This window comes from Pithys albifrons, chromosome 21 (genome assembly GCF_047495875.1).
Source record: "Pithys albifrons albifrons isolate INPA30051 chromosome 21, PitAlb_v1, whole genome shotgun sequence".
NCBI lineage: Eukaryota > Metazoa > Chordata > Aves > Passeriformes > Thamnophilidae > Pithys > Pithys albifrons.
The window spans coordinates 6,882,703-6,897,544 of record NC_092478.1 but is presented as its reverse complement, the minus strand read 5'-3'; the positions used below and the strand labels follow the sequence as shown (position 1 = coordinate 6,897,544).

The 14,842-nt window shown below is 45.3% G+C and overlaps 1 protein-coding gene across 2 annotated transcripts in view; it reads left to right on the top strand.

Moving 5' to 3' along the window:
- The first annotated feature begins 4,977 nt into the window (after positions 1-4,977).
- Positions 4,978-14,842, top strand: part of AATF (apoptosis antagonizing transcription factor) — a 49,292-nt gene continuing 39,427 nt past the window's right edge. For both annotated transcript variants that reach the window (XM_071574889.1, XM_071574890.1), the window contains exons 1-4: positions 4,978-5,076; positions 6,581-6,769; positions 7,408-7,842; positions 8,490-8,627. In XM_071574889.1, coding sequence (XP_071430990.1) covers positions 4,992-5,076; positions 6,581-6,769; positions 7,408-7,842; positions 8,490-8,627 — 847 coding nt within the window. In that variant the 5' untranslated portion in view covers positions 4,978-4,991. The remainder of the gene's footprint in view (positions 5,077-6,580; positions 6,770-7,407; positions 7,843-8,489; positions 8,628-14,842) is intronic.

The following is a 14,842-nucleotide window of genomic DNA, read 5'->3' as shown; positions in this document are numbered from 1 at the left end:
GCCTGGAGAGTTTTTCATTCATTAAATGCGGAATTGTGATGCAGAAATTGAAGAGTAAATGTGGCCTTACTGTGAGGTGGCCTCCAGATTTCTAAATGTGTGTCCTTGGGGTTGCTGGGACTGCAATGGTGGGGAGCTCTCAGGGACTGGTATCTCTGCAATGTTCTTCCTGTCGGGATCCCTGGATGGATGCAGGTTGTTGGTTTTATTGGCCTCTCATGGTTCCAGTCTTGGAGCATCCCTTGGCCTTCTGTGTGATGTTCCCAGGACGAGGGGCATGACTGGGCTCTCTTACACCTTCTGTTACAGGCTGGCATCAAATTCAGGCACAGCTCTGCCTTGGGGATGTTCAGTGCACTGTTCAGAGCGTGGGTTTGGCGACTGCAAGGATTAGGGATACTTTTCCTGCTTGGTTTTATTACAAGCTTTATTACTTCCTGCAGCACCTGCCCCTTTACAGAGACTACTGGAATTAAATCCTTGGCTCTGCTCTCCAAGGAGCCCAAGTTTGCAGGACTGGTCTGGCGTGATTTTGTTGGAAGGTCTTTGTAGGGTGTGGGAATCCTCACTGAGCACACACTGTAAACATGGGCTGAAAAATCCCCCCTGGCTTTGGTAGAGCTGGAGAGAGAGGAATTCCAAGGGGTTGTGGTGAATTTTGGGGAGTGAAGCCCATGGGAGATGCTGCTTTGCACATTTGCTTGTGCTTGGCATCTCCAGAACATCTGTGTGCTGGCATGTCTGTGCTCAGGAAGAGCACATGTAGGGCCTGCATGGGAATGTTCTTCCTGCTTGAAAATTAGATTCTTTACTCCATCTAAAACCAGTTCTCATCTAGTTTTTAACTTGTCTCTGGGTGGCCTTTAAATTTCTTATCTGTTGGAAGCATCTTTAGGCTGTAGATCCCTTCAGATACACTCTATTCCTTCTATTTTTCTATGTAAGAACCATTAAGAGTTGATTAAATCTTTAAAACAATTGTGATTTTTGAATGAGTGATGGGTTAGAAATATCAGAAGTACTCAAGTAAATAAAACGGCAGAAGAAAAATAGTAATAAATATTTATAAGGAGAGTTTTTTATGTACATAATCTAAATTTCCTGTTATGTAATTTGTTTTAGTGATGGGCTTGTGTGTGCTCTTTTCTGCTTCTTCCTGATTTATTTTTCTTCTTTTTTTCTTTTTTCTTTTTTTTTTTTCTGATAAATTGTGTTGCTGATTTACAAAGAAATTTTTAAATGAACTAGCACGACTGAAATGAAAAAGGTCAGTTTGGAAAATGACATTTTCTAGCCCAAGTGTTGGAAAGGTAAGCTCAGCCCTGGCTGGTTGCTATTTTTGGCCAGCACAGAGCCCTCTGTATGTGGGTCAAATTCTAACGTTGATAGAGCAATGCAATTAAATTCATCAGAGGTGACTCTGGGGCGGGTAATTCCCGTGGATCCTGCTGGGAATGCTGTCACAGATGGGTGTCTGCAGCCCCCCAGCTCCCACCCTGCCCCTCACCCGGGTGAGTCCCCAGCGAGTCCCTCGGTGGTGTCTCAGTGGCTTCCCATTTCCAACACGGCTCTTCATTTATGTATTTCAGTAAAGAAACGGCTCTGCAAATGGATTGGTATTACTAACCTGTAATTATACAGACACGGGAGGATGACACGGTCATTCCCTGCCAAGGCTTCCATCTAATCTGACAGTTTCCCAAAAGCTGACGAGCTCCACGGACACGCGGCAGCAAAAGGCTCCGAGCGGGAGAAATTGAAAGTCCTTTCTATAGCACAGACTGTGCCACATTCATTTATTTATCTGTTCTATGTTTAGGGTGTTATTTCCATTTTAGCAAACAAGCATGTAAATAAAAAGCAAAATTAAGAGGGAAAATGCCAAAGAAATTATGTCAGTGAGGTTGATGCTCCTGTTTAGAGTTTATAAACAGGCCGAGGGTTTTACAGAACTGACAGTGAGGCATAAAAAGGCTTTCATGAGTGTCTTAAATTAAAATGTATTGATATATTTTTTGTATAAATATTCCCCCACATGATTATGAGTCCCAGGCACGGCAGCATGGTTTGGGGGCATGTGAACCAGAAATTAAAACTGAGCCCAGAGTGTGATTTAATTACCCTGCTAAGTGAAAGGCAGAAGAGAGAGAACAAACAGCAAAGAAGGCGACTCTGTGGGTGAAATATTTTAACAATCCATGACTTTCATACACTGCGCTTTCTGTTTGATGTGGCTTTATATTGACTGTGTCTCCTTATCCAAAATTGTGAATTACCAGATCCTGTGGCTGTTGGGAGGGGAGTTGGAGTATCCCAGGCATGTTCCAGCACCTGGGGGTTCCCCCATATACATCTGGTCATGCTTTCTCTTTTCTGTGGTTGTAACTGATGGATTCAGGACAGAAAAGGGGCAGGTCTATAAGCTCTGGCAAGACCCCTCGAGTTTGCAGTTGTACCCACGTGGATTTTAATGCATTGCTGGACTGGGGATTTATGCAGAGCAATTGTCCCATTAGTCTCAGTGGGTGAAATCCTGATCACGTTGGCCCAAGTGGCAAAAACGCTGTGACTTCAAGAAGCTCATTTTTTACTCCAAAGAACTAATGCAACTCACTGTGTATTTTTTATTAATTCTATTGGGTATGTTTTATTTAACCATCACTAAAAGCCTCTCTCCCTTCATTAACAGGGCTATTCATTATTTGTGAGGGTAGAGAACATCCCTTTTTCACTCTGAGAGCACAGAGGTTTGAAAATGCAATTATGCAGGGGAGTCTTGGCACTAGTCCTTTGGCTGTCTGAGTAGTTAGTTACTCCTAAGTAACTGCACAGGTAAGCACTTGTTTCTGCTACTTAATTTTCCATGGATTTATTTCTCCAGGCTCCTCCCTTTGTTTGTGATGGCAGCTGGAAGCAAAATACAGACAAACTCAAAGTGAAAAAAAAAGCAAACCTAGAAGCAAAGCCAGAGAAGACATGCTGTGCATATCTCCTGGTTTATAAGTTTCCTTTTTTAGAAAACCATGTCTTAATAAAAATAAAAAAATCATTGCTTAATTTCATGTTGCTGGAGTGACAGCCACCCCCACATCCTGGATTATGCAGAGCATTAGAGCCATCAATCGTGCCATGATAAAATAAATACAAACTACACAATGAAGTTGGATTTTATGCTGTTGAGTCGTTCAAGGTTGGTTTTGTTTGGGGTTTTTTTGCTATGAAAATGCGTGTTTTCAGTAAACATTGGTTTTATATACATTGAGCTGTATATTGTCTTCACGGTACCCAATATCACCGGGTTTCGTAGGGAGGGTCCCAGGGGGACTCAGAACGGGGGAAGATGTTTGGGTTTTTCCAGCCGTTTCCCTCTCTGTGCCTCCCAGGTTTCCCCGGAGCTGGTGGGAGCCCAGGCTGGAGGCGATGGGAATTACTGATATTCCTCTGCCCTCTGTAGGAGAAGCGCCCGCATGAGCCGCGCTACGGGACGGGATGGATCCAGCTGCATCCCAGCACCACGCTCTGCCCGCGTCTCTCCGCAGCACAAATCAACTCTGCGCTCATTTTTAGAGCACTTAAAGGCAGAAAAGGAGCAGGGAAGAGTCTCGTGTAGACCTGAAGGGGATCAGCATCAGCCTGCTCAAGTTCACTGCTGGTCCTTTGCAGGTGAAATCCCAGCACTGGTTGTCGAAAGCCCAAATCCTGGTGCTGATCCCCTGAAGCTGCTCATTTTGGGGTCTGAAGTTCAGACCTACAACTGCAACTCGGATTTGAGATGCTGATTTGGGTCTCTGCTCCCTTGTAACAAGATACATGCCGACCTCTATTGCCATTCCCCAACCCCAGGCAATTCCTTGTGTTTTGGGGCCGCCTCATCCCAGAAAGTGGCAGGAGAGGCTGTCAGTGGGCAAACCCAGGAGAACCTGTCCGTGTTAACACTCCCCACAAATCATTTCTGCATTGCTTGGCTGCTGTTCCTAGGCCAGAGTTTGCCTCCAGGAGCCAAAATTACTGGACTCACTGTGGTTTGTGTAACCCTGGTGTAACTCTGGTGTGAATCTGACATCTGTATGCAGGGACTGGGGGCTGAGCAGAAACCCCAGCTTTTGGCTCTTGCTGCTGTAGGAAGGGTCCAGGCTTCAGCAGAGGCCAAAGACATTAAACATACAGAGCAAGAAAATAACTGTTTTCATTCTACACAGCTTTTAGCTGAGGCTAAAAAAGCACGGTATTGACTTAAAGCAATAATAGTCACATTTTGCATTATTTAATAGGACTTTGCTATTATCCTGCCTTTATCCTGGTACTGTAAGACCCCAGTTCTCACACCGCGATGTACACAAGTACCATTATTTACCTGCCAATGACGGCGCAAGGAGCGGGCAGGGGCGCTCGGGAGGGTTCGGAGGAGGGTATCGCTATTTGTCACTGTCACCTCTGCCCGTGCATCCCCCCCGGGCCCTGCCAGGCAAGGGAGGATTCGCTGGGCTGGCTCTGGAATGTAAGCCGGCCGGACCCTCCAATCATTCCCTAGTGGGACTCTACGGGACCCCCCGATCATTCCAGGCTGGAACCCTGCGGGACTCCCAAATGTCCCCGACTGGGACCCTGCGGGACACCTCGATCATTCCTGGCTGGGACCCTGCGGGATCCCCCGATCATTCCTGGCTGGGACCCTCCGATCATTCCAGGATGGAACCCTGCGGGACCCCTCGGTCATTCCCTGTTGGGACTCTGAGGGATCCCCCGATGGCTCAGGTCTGGAACCCTGCGGGACCACCCGATAATTTCCTGTTGGGACCCTGCCGGAACCCCCGATGGTTCAGGCCTGGAACCCCGCGGGACCCCCCTGTGTCCCCGGCTGGGACGCAGCAGCCCCGCCGCGGTGCCCGGGCCGGCGGGCGATGGGACCCAGGGGCGGCCGGCCCGGCCTGTCCCCTCAGACCCCGCCCCCAGGCCCCGCCTCAGGCCCCGCCCCGCGCTCCCCCCCCAAGATGGCGGCGCCCTTGGCGCAGCAGCTGCAGGAGCTGCTCGACCCCCGTCCCGCCCTGCGCGACCCCGAGGACGACGCGGAGGAAGGTGTGGAAGGCTCGGGAGAGGGTCGGGCACCGCGGCCGGAGGCGGGCGGGGGCCGACGGGGGCGGGCCGGGCGCTGCCGGAGCCAGACCGGCCGCACGTGGCGCCGCGGCGGCGTGTGCGGGGATCGGGCCGGGCCGGGCTGGGCGCCGGGTCGGGTCCCCTCAGCCCCCCGAGCTGTGCCCCGCGGCGGGATTACCTCAGAATCGGGGCTCCCTCGGGGTTACACTTCAGGGGTGGGGCAGCCACAGCTTCTCTGGGCGAAACTTCGCACTGCAGTGGTGCCAAGACTGAAAATTCCGGGAGATCGCCCGAGTCCCACGGGCCGTTCTGCCCCTGCCGCTCTTGTTATCCTCTCGTAGCTGTAGTGACTCTATTTAGATGCGATTTTGTTGCTTCGGTTATGAGCGAGAGGGTTTTTTAGCTCCCCCCTTGCCTCAAGCAAACAGCCTGTGCGAGACATTAACATTTCCAAACACACATTAAGAGCACTCAGCGATTTGGATGCTCGATTGCTTGAACAAAGCTAACCCTGTAATTTGGCGTACAGGGTGTCTTGCACATGAATGAAAGCGGAGGGAGGACGGGGTGATGTGTTCTCTGGGCTGTTCTGTGTCCTGGAGAAGATGGGCGTGAAGGAGGGTAATAACCACAGGGATATTTTTCTTCTGTTGAGCTTTTCTAAAATGTTTTATGGGTTTTTTTGTGGCTCACATGTATAGCAATAGGCCAAAGTGCATTCTCTTTTAATCTGTAAGCATTGAGAGAGTAAAGGCATTCCAGCTTTGCAGAGTCCTCCACCTGAAGGACTGTTCTCAGGACACTCCTGGATCCATGAAAGAGCTTGGATAGGCTGAGTTTGTCCAGTGCTTCATGTTTGATCCTAAAATAAAGAGGAACCAGGAAAGTGTGAATGTAAGTGATGGTCATTAAAAAACCAAGGGAATTCAACGAGATTTTTTGGTGTTTGTTAATAAACATCAATCTGTGCATTGCAGGGGAGCCCAGTGGTACCAAACCTGTTCATGGAGATGTCCAGGGTTCTTAGAAGGGGTTGAAATTGGTCACATAATGTAACATTTCTCTTTCTCCTGCAAAGGTCAATCTGGCAGGTTATCACAGAGGAATCACAGCATGTCTTCTGGAAAATGCCCTGGAGCTGTTTTATCTCTTCTGCTGGATCTGAAGTGTTACTTTACTCAGTATTTCCTAGGCAGGACTGGTGCTGATCCTCACAAAACTCAGCTGTGAGGCTTTGTCTCTGCCTTTCATTCTCCAGGAACCTTTTTCTCCTTTGCAGGAAATTTCTGTGCTGGCTTTCCTGGAACTCACAAAGCCTCAAAACCAGCCTCCTACATGAGGCCTTGTTCCCATCCAGCTCACCTGTGCAGTATATTGTTGTTTCTGGATCATGAGGAGTTTCCCGTGGCTCCTTCCTGTAGCTGGTTCTTCTAGTCTGGAATTCAGTTCAGTTTAGTCACTCCTTCCCTTTTTTTTTTCCCCACAGCTACTGTTGCTAAAGTAATTGACAAATTTGAGGATGAAACCACAGATGACATTTTGCCTGTTGGTAACATAAGGAAAAGAGCTTCAGCCTCTCTCTTGGAGGCTGATAAAAGGTACAGTGGAAAAGCCACATCTCGCAAAGCTTTGCAAGAAGAGCTCTGGGGAGATGCTCTGTCTGAAGAAGGATCTGGTAAGAAATCCCTTTTTTCCCTTTTTTACTAGACTACACAAAATGTGATGTTGGCATGAAACTGAGCCAGTGCCTTCTCAAATCAGATGACAAACATTAGGGCACTGTTACAGGGCAAGGAACAGGTGCAATTAAGTTGGACACATTGAAGTGCCTTCCTGAAATTCAGGCTGTATTTTTTGGCCTGGGGGAAGGGGAAATTCCAGAGAGAAGGTCAGTTCCACAGGTTGAGGAATGAGAAAGACTAAGGTAAGGTGAGGTTCAGTGCACTGACTGAACATGGTGTGTGGGGGAAAAGAAACAGCTCCCGTTTTTAATCCAGTATATTTCAGGGACTGCAAGTTTATTCAGATTCTTCTTTTAAATATGTGTATTTTAAAATATTTATAAAAATTCTGACACCTCGTTTCCTTATCATGGCATTGTTTGATGGGAAGGCTAAGCCATGGATCTGCTAATCACTGGCTGCAGAAAGTGTGAGCAGAGACCTTTGTGTGACTCTCGTTTCCTTTATTTAGCCCAAAAAGAAACATCACACACAGGTAAAACTGGAGCTCAGATAACCATCATTGCTGATGAATACTGCAAAGTGACATGTTTTTCTGACAAGTAAATTACTTTTTTCTTTTAATTATTAGCTGAAGAAGCATTAGATGACTGGTACAGTGGCAGTGAAGGTTCAGAAGAGGATGACAGTGAAGGCACTAAAGCAAAAGAGAAGCCCAAAAGTGACCAGGAGGATGATTGGGATGATGATGAAGAGACAGATCTCTCTGTCAAGGACAAGGCATCGAAGTTCAGCTTCCAGAATATCACAGACTTTGAGAAATTTACAGAGGGGATGGACGATGCAGGGAGCAGTGAAGGGGAAGATGAAGATGATGAAGATGGTGAAGATGATGATGAAGATGCCAACATGGAAGAAGGAAGTGAGGAGGAGGATTATGGGAGTGAAAACCACGATGATGCAAAGGAAACCAAAGACAGCGAAGATGATGGAGGGGTGATGACATTCTCCAAAAGACAAGATTCTGAAGAAGTAGAGAAGGGAAAAGCTGTGAGGAACCAGCTAGGTTTGTGCATGTTTGCTCTGTGTTTTGCCAAGCCTGTCACCTTGCTGGCACTGTAGAAACCAGCCATGTTAGGAAGCCCCTGAGCATGTTAACAAGCTGTTGGCACACTGCATGTGCATGCTACAGCAGCCCCAGACATTAGCAAATGTTCTGCCAAGTCTGCTGTGCAAGCTGGTGTCACTGCTGCTGCAGAAGCTCATGTTGTGAAGTGTATTTATCCACTGGCTTAATTGAACCAGTGCTGAATGTACTGGTGGTGTCAGTGTGGGGGGACTTCCTGCACTGGTGGTGCTGTGCCGTGGTGCTGGTATCACTTTGTTTCTTTATCAAATGTAACACTGAATGGAATTTCATCCTGTCTGTCCTGTTAAACTGTCAAAGCTACATTTGCAAACTGTCCTTTTAAACAGTAAAGCAAAGGGATGGTTTGTTCTTGTGGATCCCAGTTGTAGTTGGGATCACAGGATCGTGCTTTGCCCACAGACACCCGGTGGTACCAATTTTGTGCCGGGTCTCAGTGCATGCAAAGGTTTGCCCTAACAAGGACTAATGCAGCCCAAAGGAGAGGGGCTGTGCTGTGAAGTCCTTCACAGGGAAAGGTGCTTTGGCTTCCTAAAGAATTGTTTCATTTCCTTTCTGCCCTGAAGCACTGTGGGATCAGCTCATGGAAGGGAGGATCAAGATGCAGAAGGCGCTGGTGACGGCCAACAGGCTCCCCCAGCCAGACACCTACCCGAGGTTCAGAGAGGAGGGTGGACAGCAGTTTGACAACGCTGTGGAGAACTGTAAGAATCCTTTAACCTTTCTCCTTTGGTTAGACTCTGCTGCAGCCAGTGTGTTTTGCTGTGTGGGGAGGCATTAATGGGAAAGTGAAGGCTTTGAGTTGTATGTGGCTGTAGTGTTGGCTGTTGGTTTTTATTGCCTTAATCACTAGTGAGGTACTGTGCAAACAGAACCCAAAACCTCTTTTCCATCCCAGACAAAGAAATGGTCTTCCATCACCCACATTTGTGTGTGCCTGGTTGGTCTCTGCTGGTGGCCTATCATTGCTTACATCATGTTGGTGAGCCTCAGCTCAGGTCTTGCTGCTATCTCTGGTTTATATTTCTACTGGGAATTGAAGTTTGTTTTCCAAATTTAACTTTCATGCTGTTCTGATTACTGCAGATCAGTGTAGAGTTGGGATGCTTTGTCCAGGATGCCTCGTCCCAGTTCTGTGCTGGGTCAGTAAATGCAAAAATGTGCCCCAACCAGGAGTAATGCAGCCCATTGGAGAGAGGGTGTGCAGTAGATCAGCAGCAAATGTCTTTCCAGGTTGGAGCTACTTCATCTGTATATTCCTGAGAATCACTATTAATGACACGGATCTGATGAGATTTGTAGTAGATTCTCCAATATGAAATAATAATGTGCAGGCTCCAGTTAATGAGTGCAAAGTACTTGCTTCAGTGTGTTGTGGGTTTATTTACTATTTTGAATGGGACACCTCTTTTACTGGCCTTAAGATAAGTGCATGGGGAGATAGTTATGTTATCCTTAGGGATAAAATAAAAATCCTGCAGGTATCAGTTGGTGTCCCATTTCTCCATGGCATGTTTTTTGTTTTCTGGCAAAACATGTAGTGATGACAATGTTTATACAGAGATTCTTCTGTTTCCTAATCTCACTACTCAGAAATTAATGCACTTCATAGGATATTCTTTCAGTGATTTTGAATAGTAATGATAAGCCCAGTAGCCTTTGAAAGCTTTCCATTTTGGTTATCCCTTTCACTTCTATTTCTGCTTTCCCAATCCTGAGGTGCTGCTCAGTCTCCAGAGTTTCTGCTCCTCAGATCCTGTGGAAGATCCCAAGAAGCCCTTTATGGTAATGCAGTTGGTAGGAGACACTGTAATGGTGTCCACGGCCTTTTGACCTGCACATCAGGGGTGTCAGACATCACCTGAACCCTCAGGTTTGCTCTGGTTCTCCATCCCTTCAGCCACACCAGGTTGAGAAATTTTGGCCTGAGCTGGCATTAACCATCTTAAAACTGAATTAGGAGCTTTCACCATCATTGACCATGACCCTGAATGTTGCTCCTACGGCAACTTTTGTCAGTGATCTCTTGGCTTAATCCTGCCCAGAACGTGGCAGGTAATCAGCTTGTCTGGAGTTATAACAGGTGAGACACTTGCTATTTTAAAGTTGTCTCTGCTGCTTTGACTGAAGTGATTAAGGACAAAAAGGCAAAGTCCCACCACTCCTGTGCTGACCTTTCAGTGAAACACACGTTATTAATGCCTTTAATGAGATGCATTACAAACTGCACCAGCTTCGTGTTTCATTACAGGGCTAAAATGCAACATCATTAAAGACCTTTAACAGAAACAATGGTTGACATTTTGATATTTCCCATAAGCAAAATACATCCAAGAGCATGGAGTGTAATGTCCACAGTGCAGTAGAGGCTAATCCTTTGGCTGTCCAGAGCTCTGAGGGAAAATCCACATTAATAACATCTCAGTGGTTCCCTCCTCACCTTCTTCTCATAATCTGGGCAGGGAAGTTGTAGGAGTTCACTCTGATATTCCTCAAAGCTTCAGTTTGTGTTCTGTATTTCATCTGTGAAGACAAAAAGAAAATAGAACTGGAGTGGGCAAAGTTAGCACAGGAAGTGCTCAGACAGGCTGGAAGTAATAAATTGAGGAATATTCTACTTTTACTTACACTTGTCTAGTGTTTTCCTGTTTTCTCTAAGGGACCAAAATTATACTCCATTTTTTATTTCTATTTTTTAAAATAAAATCTGTAGTTGTGCAATAAGGCAGGTTACAATAAATAGTAAATTTGAGGAGCTACACTGTTGTCCAGTGCAGCTTCCACTGCCTGCAATTGTGCTTTTTCCAGAAGTTACAAAGTGCCTGTAATAAGGAGTCAATTTATGTATGAAAACTGTAGGGATATAGTTGGTGATATGTGGCACAGACCCTTTTCTCCCTCACTTTGCTGTGCCGGGCCCTGAGAGAGGTTTGTGTCTGATCACAGCTCAGCTTTACCCCCTGAGCAGTCTGAGCTGGGCCACATCTTCAGTCACAGAGTGACCTGGAACTTCAGGAGGTCAAACAAAGTCCTTTCTGAAAAGATACATCTTAATATATTTAAAGTTCATGATTTGATGCACCTTGATTAATGAGGGGAAAAAATCTCACTGTAATTCAGCTTCCAGTAAAAGTCTTAATTTTTAGCTGATCAAGTGCTTTAGTGGCTTCTGTAAAAAGAAGCTTTTTTACTCCTTTCTGACCAATGTTTTGTGGGCTGAGTAAACATTTCTGGACTCAAGAGTTCTCATCCCAGTTGATTACCAACTTATGGATAGGATCTCATTCCCCAGACAGGAAAAAATGGAAGAATTCTGCATGAGAAAGTTTAAAGATGAGGTGAAGACAGGACTCTGTAAATGCTGAATGTTGAGGTGGTTCATTGTATGTGATGTGCTTCAGTCGTGGGCAGGATTTGGGATACTCATGACATTGACACTGTTTTGGACTGGATGATGCTCTCCTTGCAGGGAAGCCTTGGCACTTCTTTCCAAATCCACAAAATAAACTTGGCATGCTTTCATCCTTTTCATTGAACAGGAGGAAATGATGTGGTGTTCAAGTTGCACAAATGAGTTGGTGCCAAAATTGCAGACTCTGGGTAAACACTGTAGGATGCTGAAGGCAGGAGCTCAGAGTTCCTGGCTCCCAGCACTCTCATGTGAATTTTTTGAGTTGGAAAATTGTCTTTTGTATATTTGCCTCTTTGGTGTCTCCCACTTAAGACAACCCTGTTGTGATGGAGAAATTACCCAGAGGCTTTAGTATGATTGTGTTAAAGAGTAGACAGCAATGCTCCATCCATTTGCAGGTTTAAAGCCAAGTCTAAGTGAAAATGGCAAGGTCATGCTCGTTTTCCAGGTTTTGAGATTGGAGGTTACAAAACCTTGAGTGTTTAATTTATTATTTTTTGTAACTTCTATGATTTTTTTTTAATATTGCAATGTGCTTTGGACAGTCTTAGATTCCTGAGATCTCAGGTTCTGGTAGATGATTTACTGCAAAATTGGTTATAAATTGAAGTAGAAAATGTTTTGCAGACCTGGCAGCTTTCAGGCTTCACACCCATTTGTCACCCAGCATTTCCCTTTGTGTATAGAACAAGAATTAATTAGGCTGCACTGCAGGAAAAGTTTATGGCCATAATTTATATAGGATGAATTTCTCTTTAAAGAGACAGCATTGCTTTGTTTGCCCTGTCTTACTTTTTATTTCCCTTTTTTTTTTAATCTTTAATTATATTCCAGATTTTTTCTGTCACCCTTTTTACATACAAATTGGAGACCAAAGTGTGGTCATGGAGCTCATGTTTATTCCTGTTTTGCACCCGTGGAGAAAGTCTGGATGGTTTTCAGTGCTGAAATCAGAGTGGCTGAGCTCTGAATGCATCACAAATGTCCAAGGTTTAATGCCCTGCACACATGAACTCCCCCAGCTCAGGATTCCAAGGTGCTGCTGCCTGGAGTGGCTGTTTCTCCAAGATATATTTGTATTCTCCTGCACTGTATCTTCCAGTCTAGTCCAGGGCTTGAGATGTCGCCTCTGTTTGGGGTCTTGCACGTTCAATTAATGTTTTTCATAATCAATGCAAGTCAGAATTTGCAATCTGCTCCTGATTTGCACATTAAAGAGACCCATTAATTAAAAATTCCAATCCCTGGCATGTTCCTGCAGGATCCTTGCATTATTTACATAGAAAAGGAGTGCAAGGTGCAAGTTTCTGGGCTGTGTCTCTGCACAGATTGCACGCCTGCCATTCATATTTCACTGTGTGTTTGCAAAGGACAGGAAGGTTAGAAGTGGATCTCATGAAAATGTCACCAAAAATTACCTCAAGGGCAAGAAAGTGCCAAAGAAGAGGTGGAAGTGAAGCCACATCCAGTGTCAGGAATTAAACAGTTCCAGTGTTTGAGGCTTGTTGTGTTAAATCTTGATAGTGACAAAACACCACCAATAATCGAGGGGCAAGGGGGCAGTAAGAGCTTTAAAAATTTTAATTTCTCCATCCACAAAAGCCCTGGGCTTCCTAATATGGGCATGTAGCTCTGTTCTTGCTGTTTTAATTGCTTTTTCTTTATAAGTAGGGTTAAAAATACTAAACTGGGAATGTTTCAGTGACTAATACTTTATGCTCCACAAAAAAGTTGGGAATTTGAGCTTTTAAATAGTATATTGTGCTATTTTCACTTAATAGTTGGGAGGATGAATTAAAAATGTACAGAAACCCAGGTGAGGATCTTGCAGAAGGCAAAGAGCTCATGGAAATTGCAGGACTTTGAAGGGACAGGGAGTTGTGTATGTTTTTTTAAGTATATGCTTTTACTTCCTAAGAGTTCAGAAGGTCCTGAAATGTAAACTGCTTGCTGAATTTTTGTGGGGTTGTTTGGGTTTTTTTGGCTCTGACTCCATCTGTCAGTGGATTAAGAGAAAATACCAGAATCCCACATTTCTATTCCTCAGCATAAGCTTGAGATAATTTCAAGAGAAATGGGGAAAATAGTGGTTTTGGTAAAAGGTGGATATGCAGGGTCTGTGAGGATGGATTTGCTCAGTGAAGGGGCAAAAAGAAGGGTCAACAAATATTAACTGTTATTTACACTTTGTAGAGCTGTGGCAAAGTTACACAAAGGTTTGTGATCAATAAGAAAATAAACCTGAATAAAGTGAATCAGATAAAAAAAAATCAAATGCAATGCTCCACGTGCTTGCAAGGCCATTATCCCCAAACCTGCTTGGATTATTAATGGATTAATGGAGCAGCAGCAGTGAGCTCTGCCTGGCAGCAGCCTCAACCTGCAGCACAGAGCCTTGGCTGCTGCTGCTACACCCAAAATTTATACAGCTGCTGAATTCTGCTGACATCTGTGCATGTTTTTCTCAAAGTGGTTCCCAGTCCTGCCTTTCCTTCTCCATCCTGAGTTTGGACTGTGGGACATCAGGGCATGTGCAGCTTTTAGTGCTTCACTGTGTGTTTGGAATGGGGTGAGGTGAAGAAAGCACAAAGGAAAGATGAAGAAAAATGAAACAAGGGAAGGGAGTGTGAACTACATGTACAGTTTGCAGTAACTTACTGTTCAGAGTTTACTGCAGCCAGTTTGTTCAACTCAGAATCAGTTACTGGATAACTTGTAGTGTCCAAGGCCAGGCTGGAGGGGTTTGGAGCAACCTGGTCTGGTGGAAGGTATCCTTGCCCATGGCAAGGGATGGAACAAGATGAGCTTTAAGTCCCTCCCAACCCAACCCAATCTGTGATTCTATAAGTTATTTCCTTAAGATGTCACCGTGTCTCAGGTGCAGCCAGCAGTTGCTGTTTCATGATGTTTTATTGAAAAGAAGAGCTAAAAGGAGCACTTGGAAAGCTCTGCAGGATTTGGCAGGGGCTGCCATGGCCAGATGTTTGTGGCCTTTTGAGAAACGAAGGAGTTGTTGAATTTTTGTTCCTAAAGCTTTGACTGAGCCAGAAATGGCTGGTTCTGGAGTGGAAATAGGTGCCTTTGCAGGGAGTGTGCTGGGACAGGACTGTGCTCCCACCTGGAGCTCCCTGGACCTGGGCAATAATTCCCTGTGTTGGGCCCTGGGATGGCAGGTTGGTTTAACTGCTCCCGTGACAAATACCTGTGGCTTGTGACTAAGCAGCACATTTGTGGACAAGGCCTCTTAGGGCTGTGATTAAGAATCCCACTTACATTCATTGCCAGCAGGAGACCTCCAAGGATGCCATGTGTTCTCTGGTTTTACATTCTTGCATATTAAACCTTTCCATATGAGTGCTTCACACTGAATATCTTCATTTTCTTCTGGGCTGGTTCTGCAATATTTAGTGGAGGTTTAAGACAGAGGGATAGATTCTATTTAGTGTCTGTTCAGTGTTTGTTTGTGTGTTCTCACTGTTTAATAGAGGATTTTTGTCAGGTTCTGTT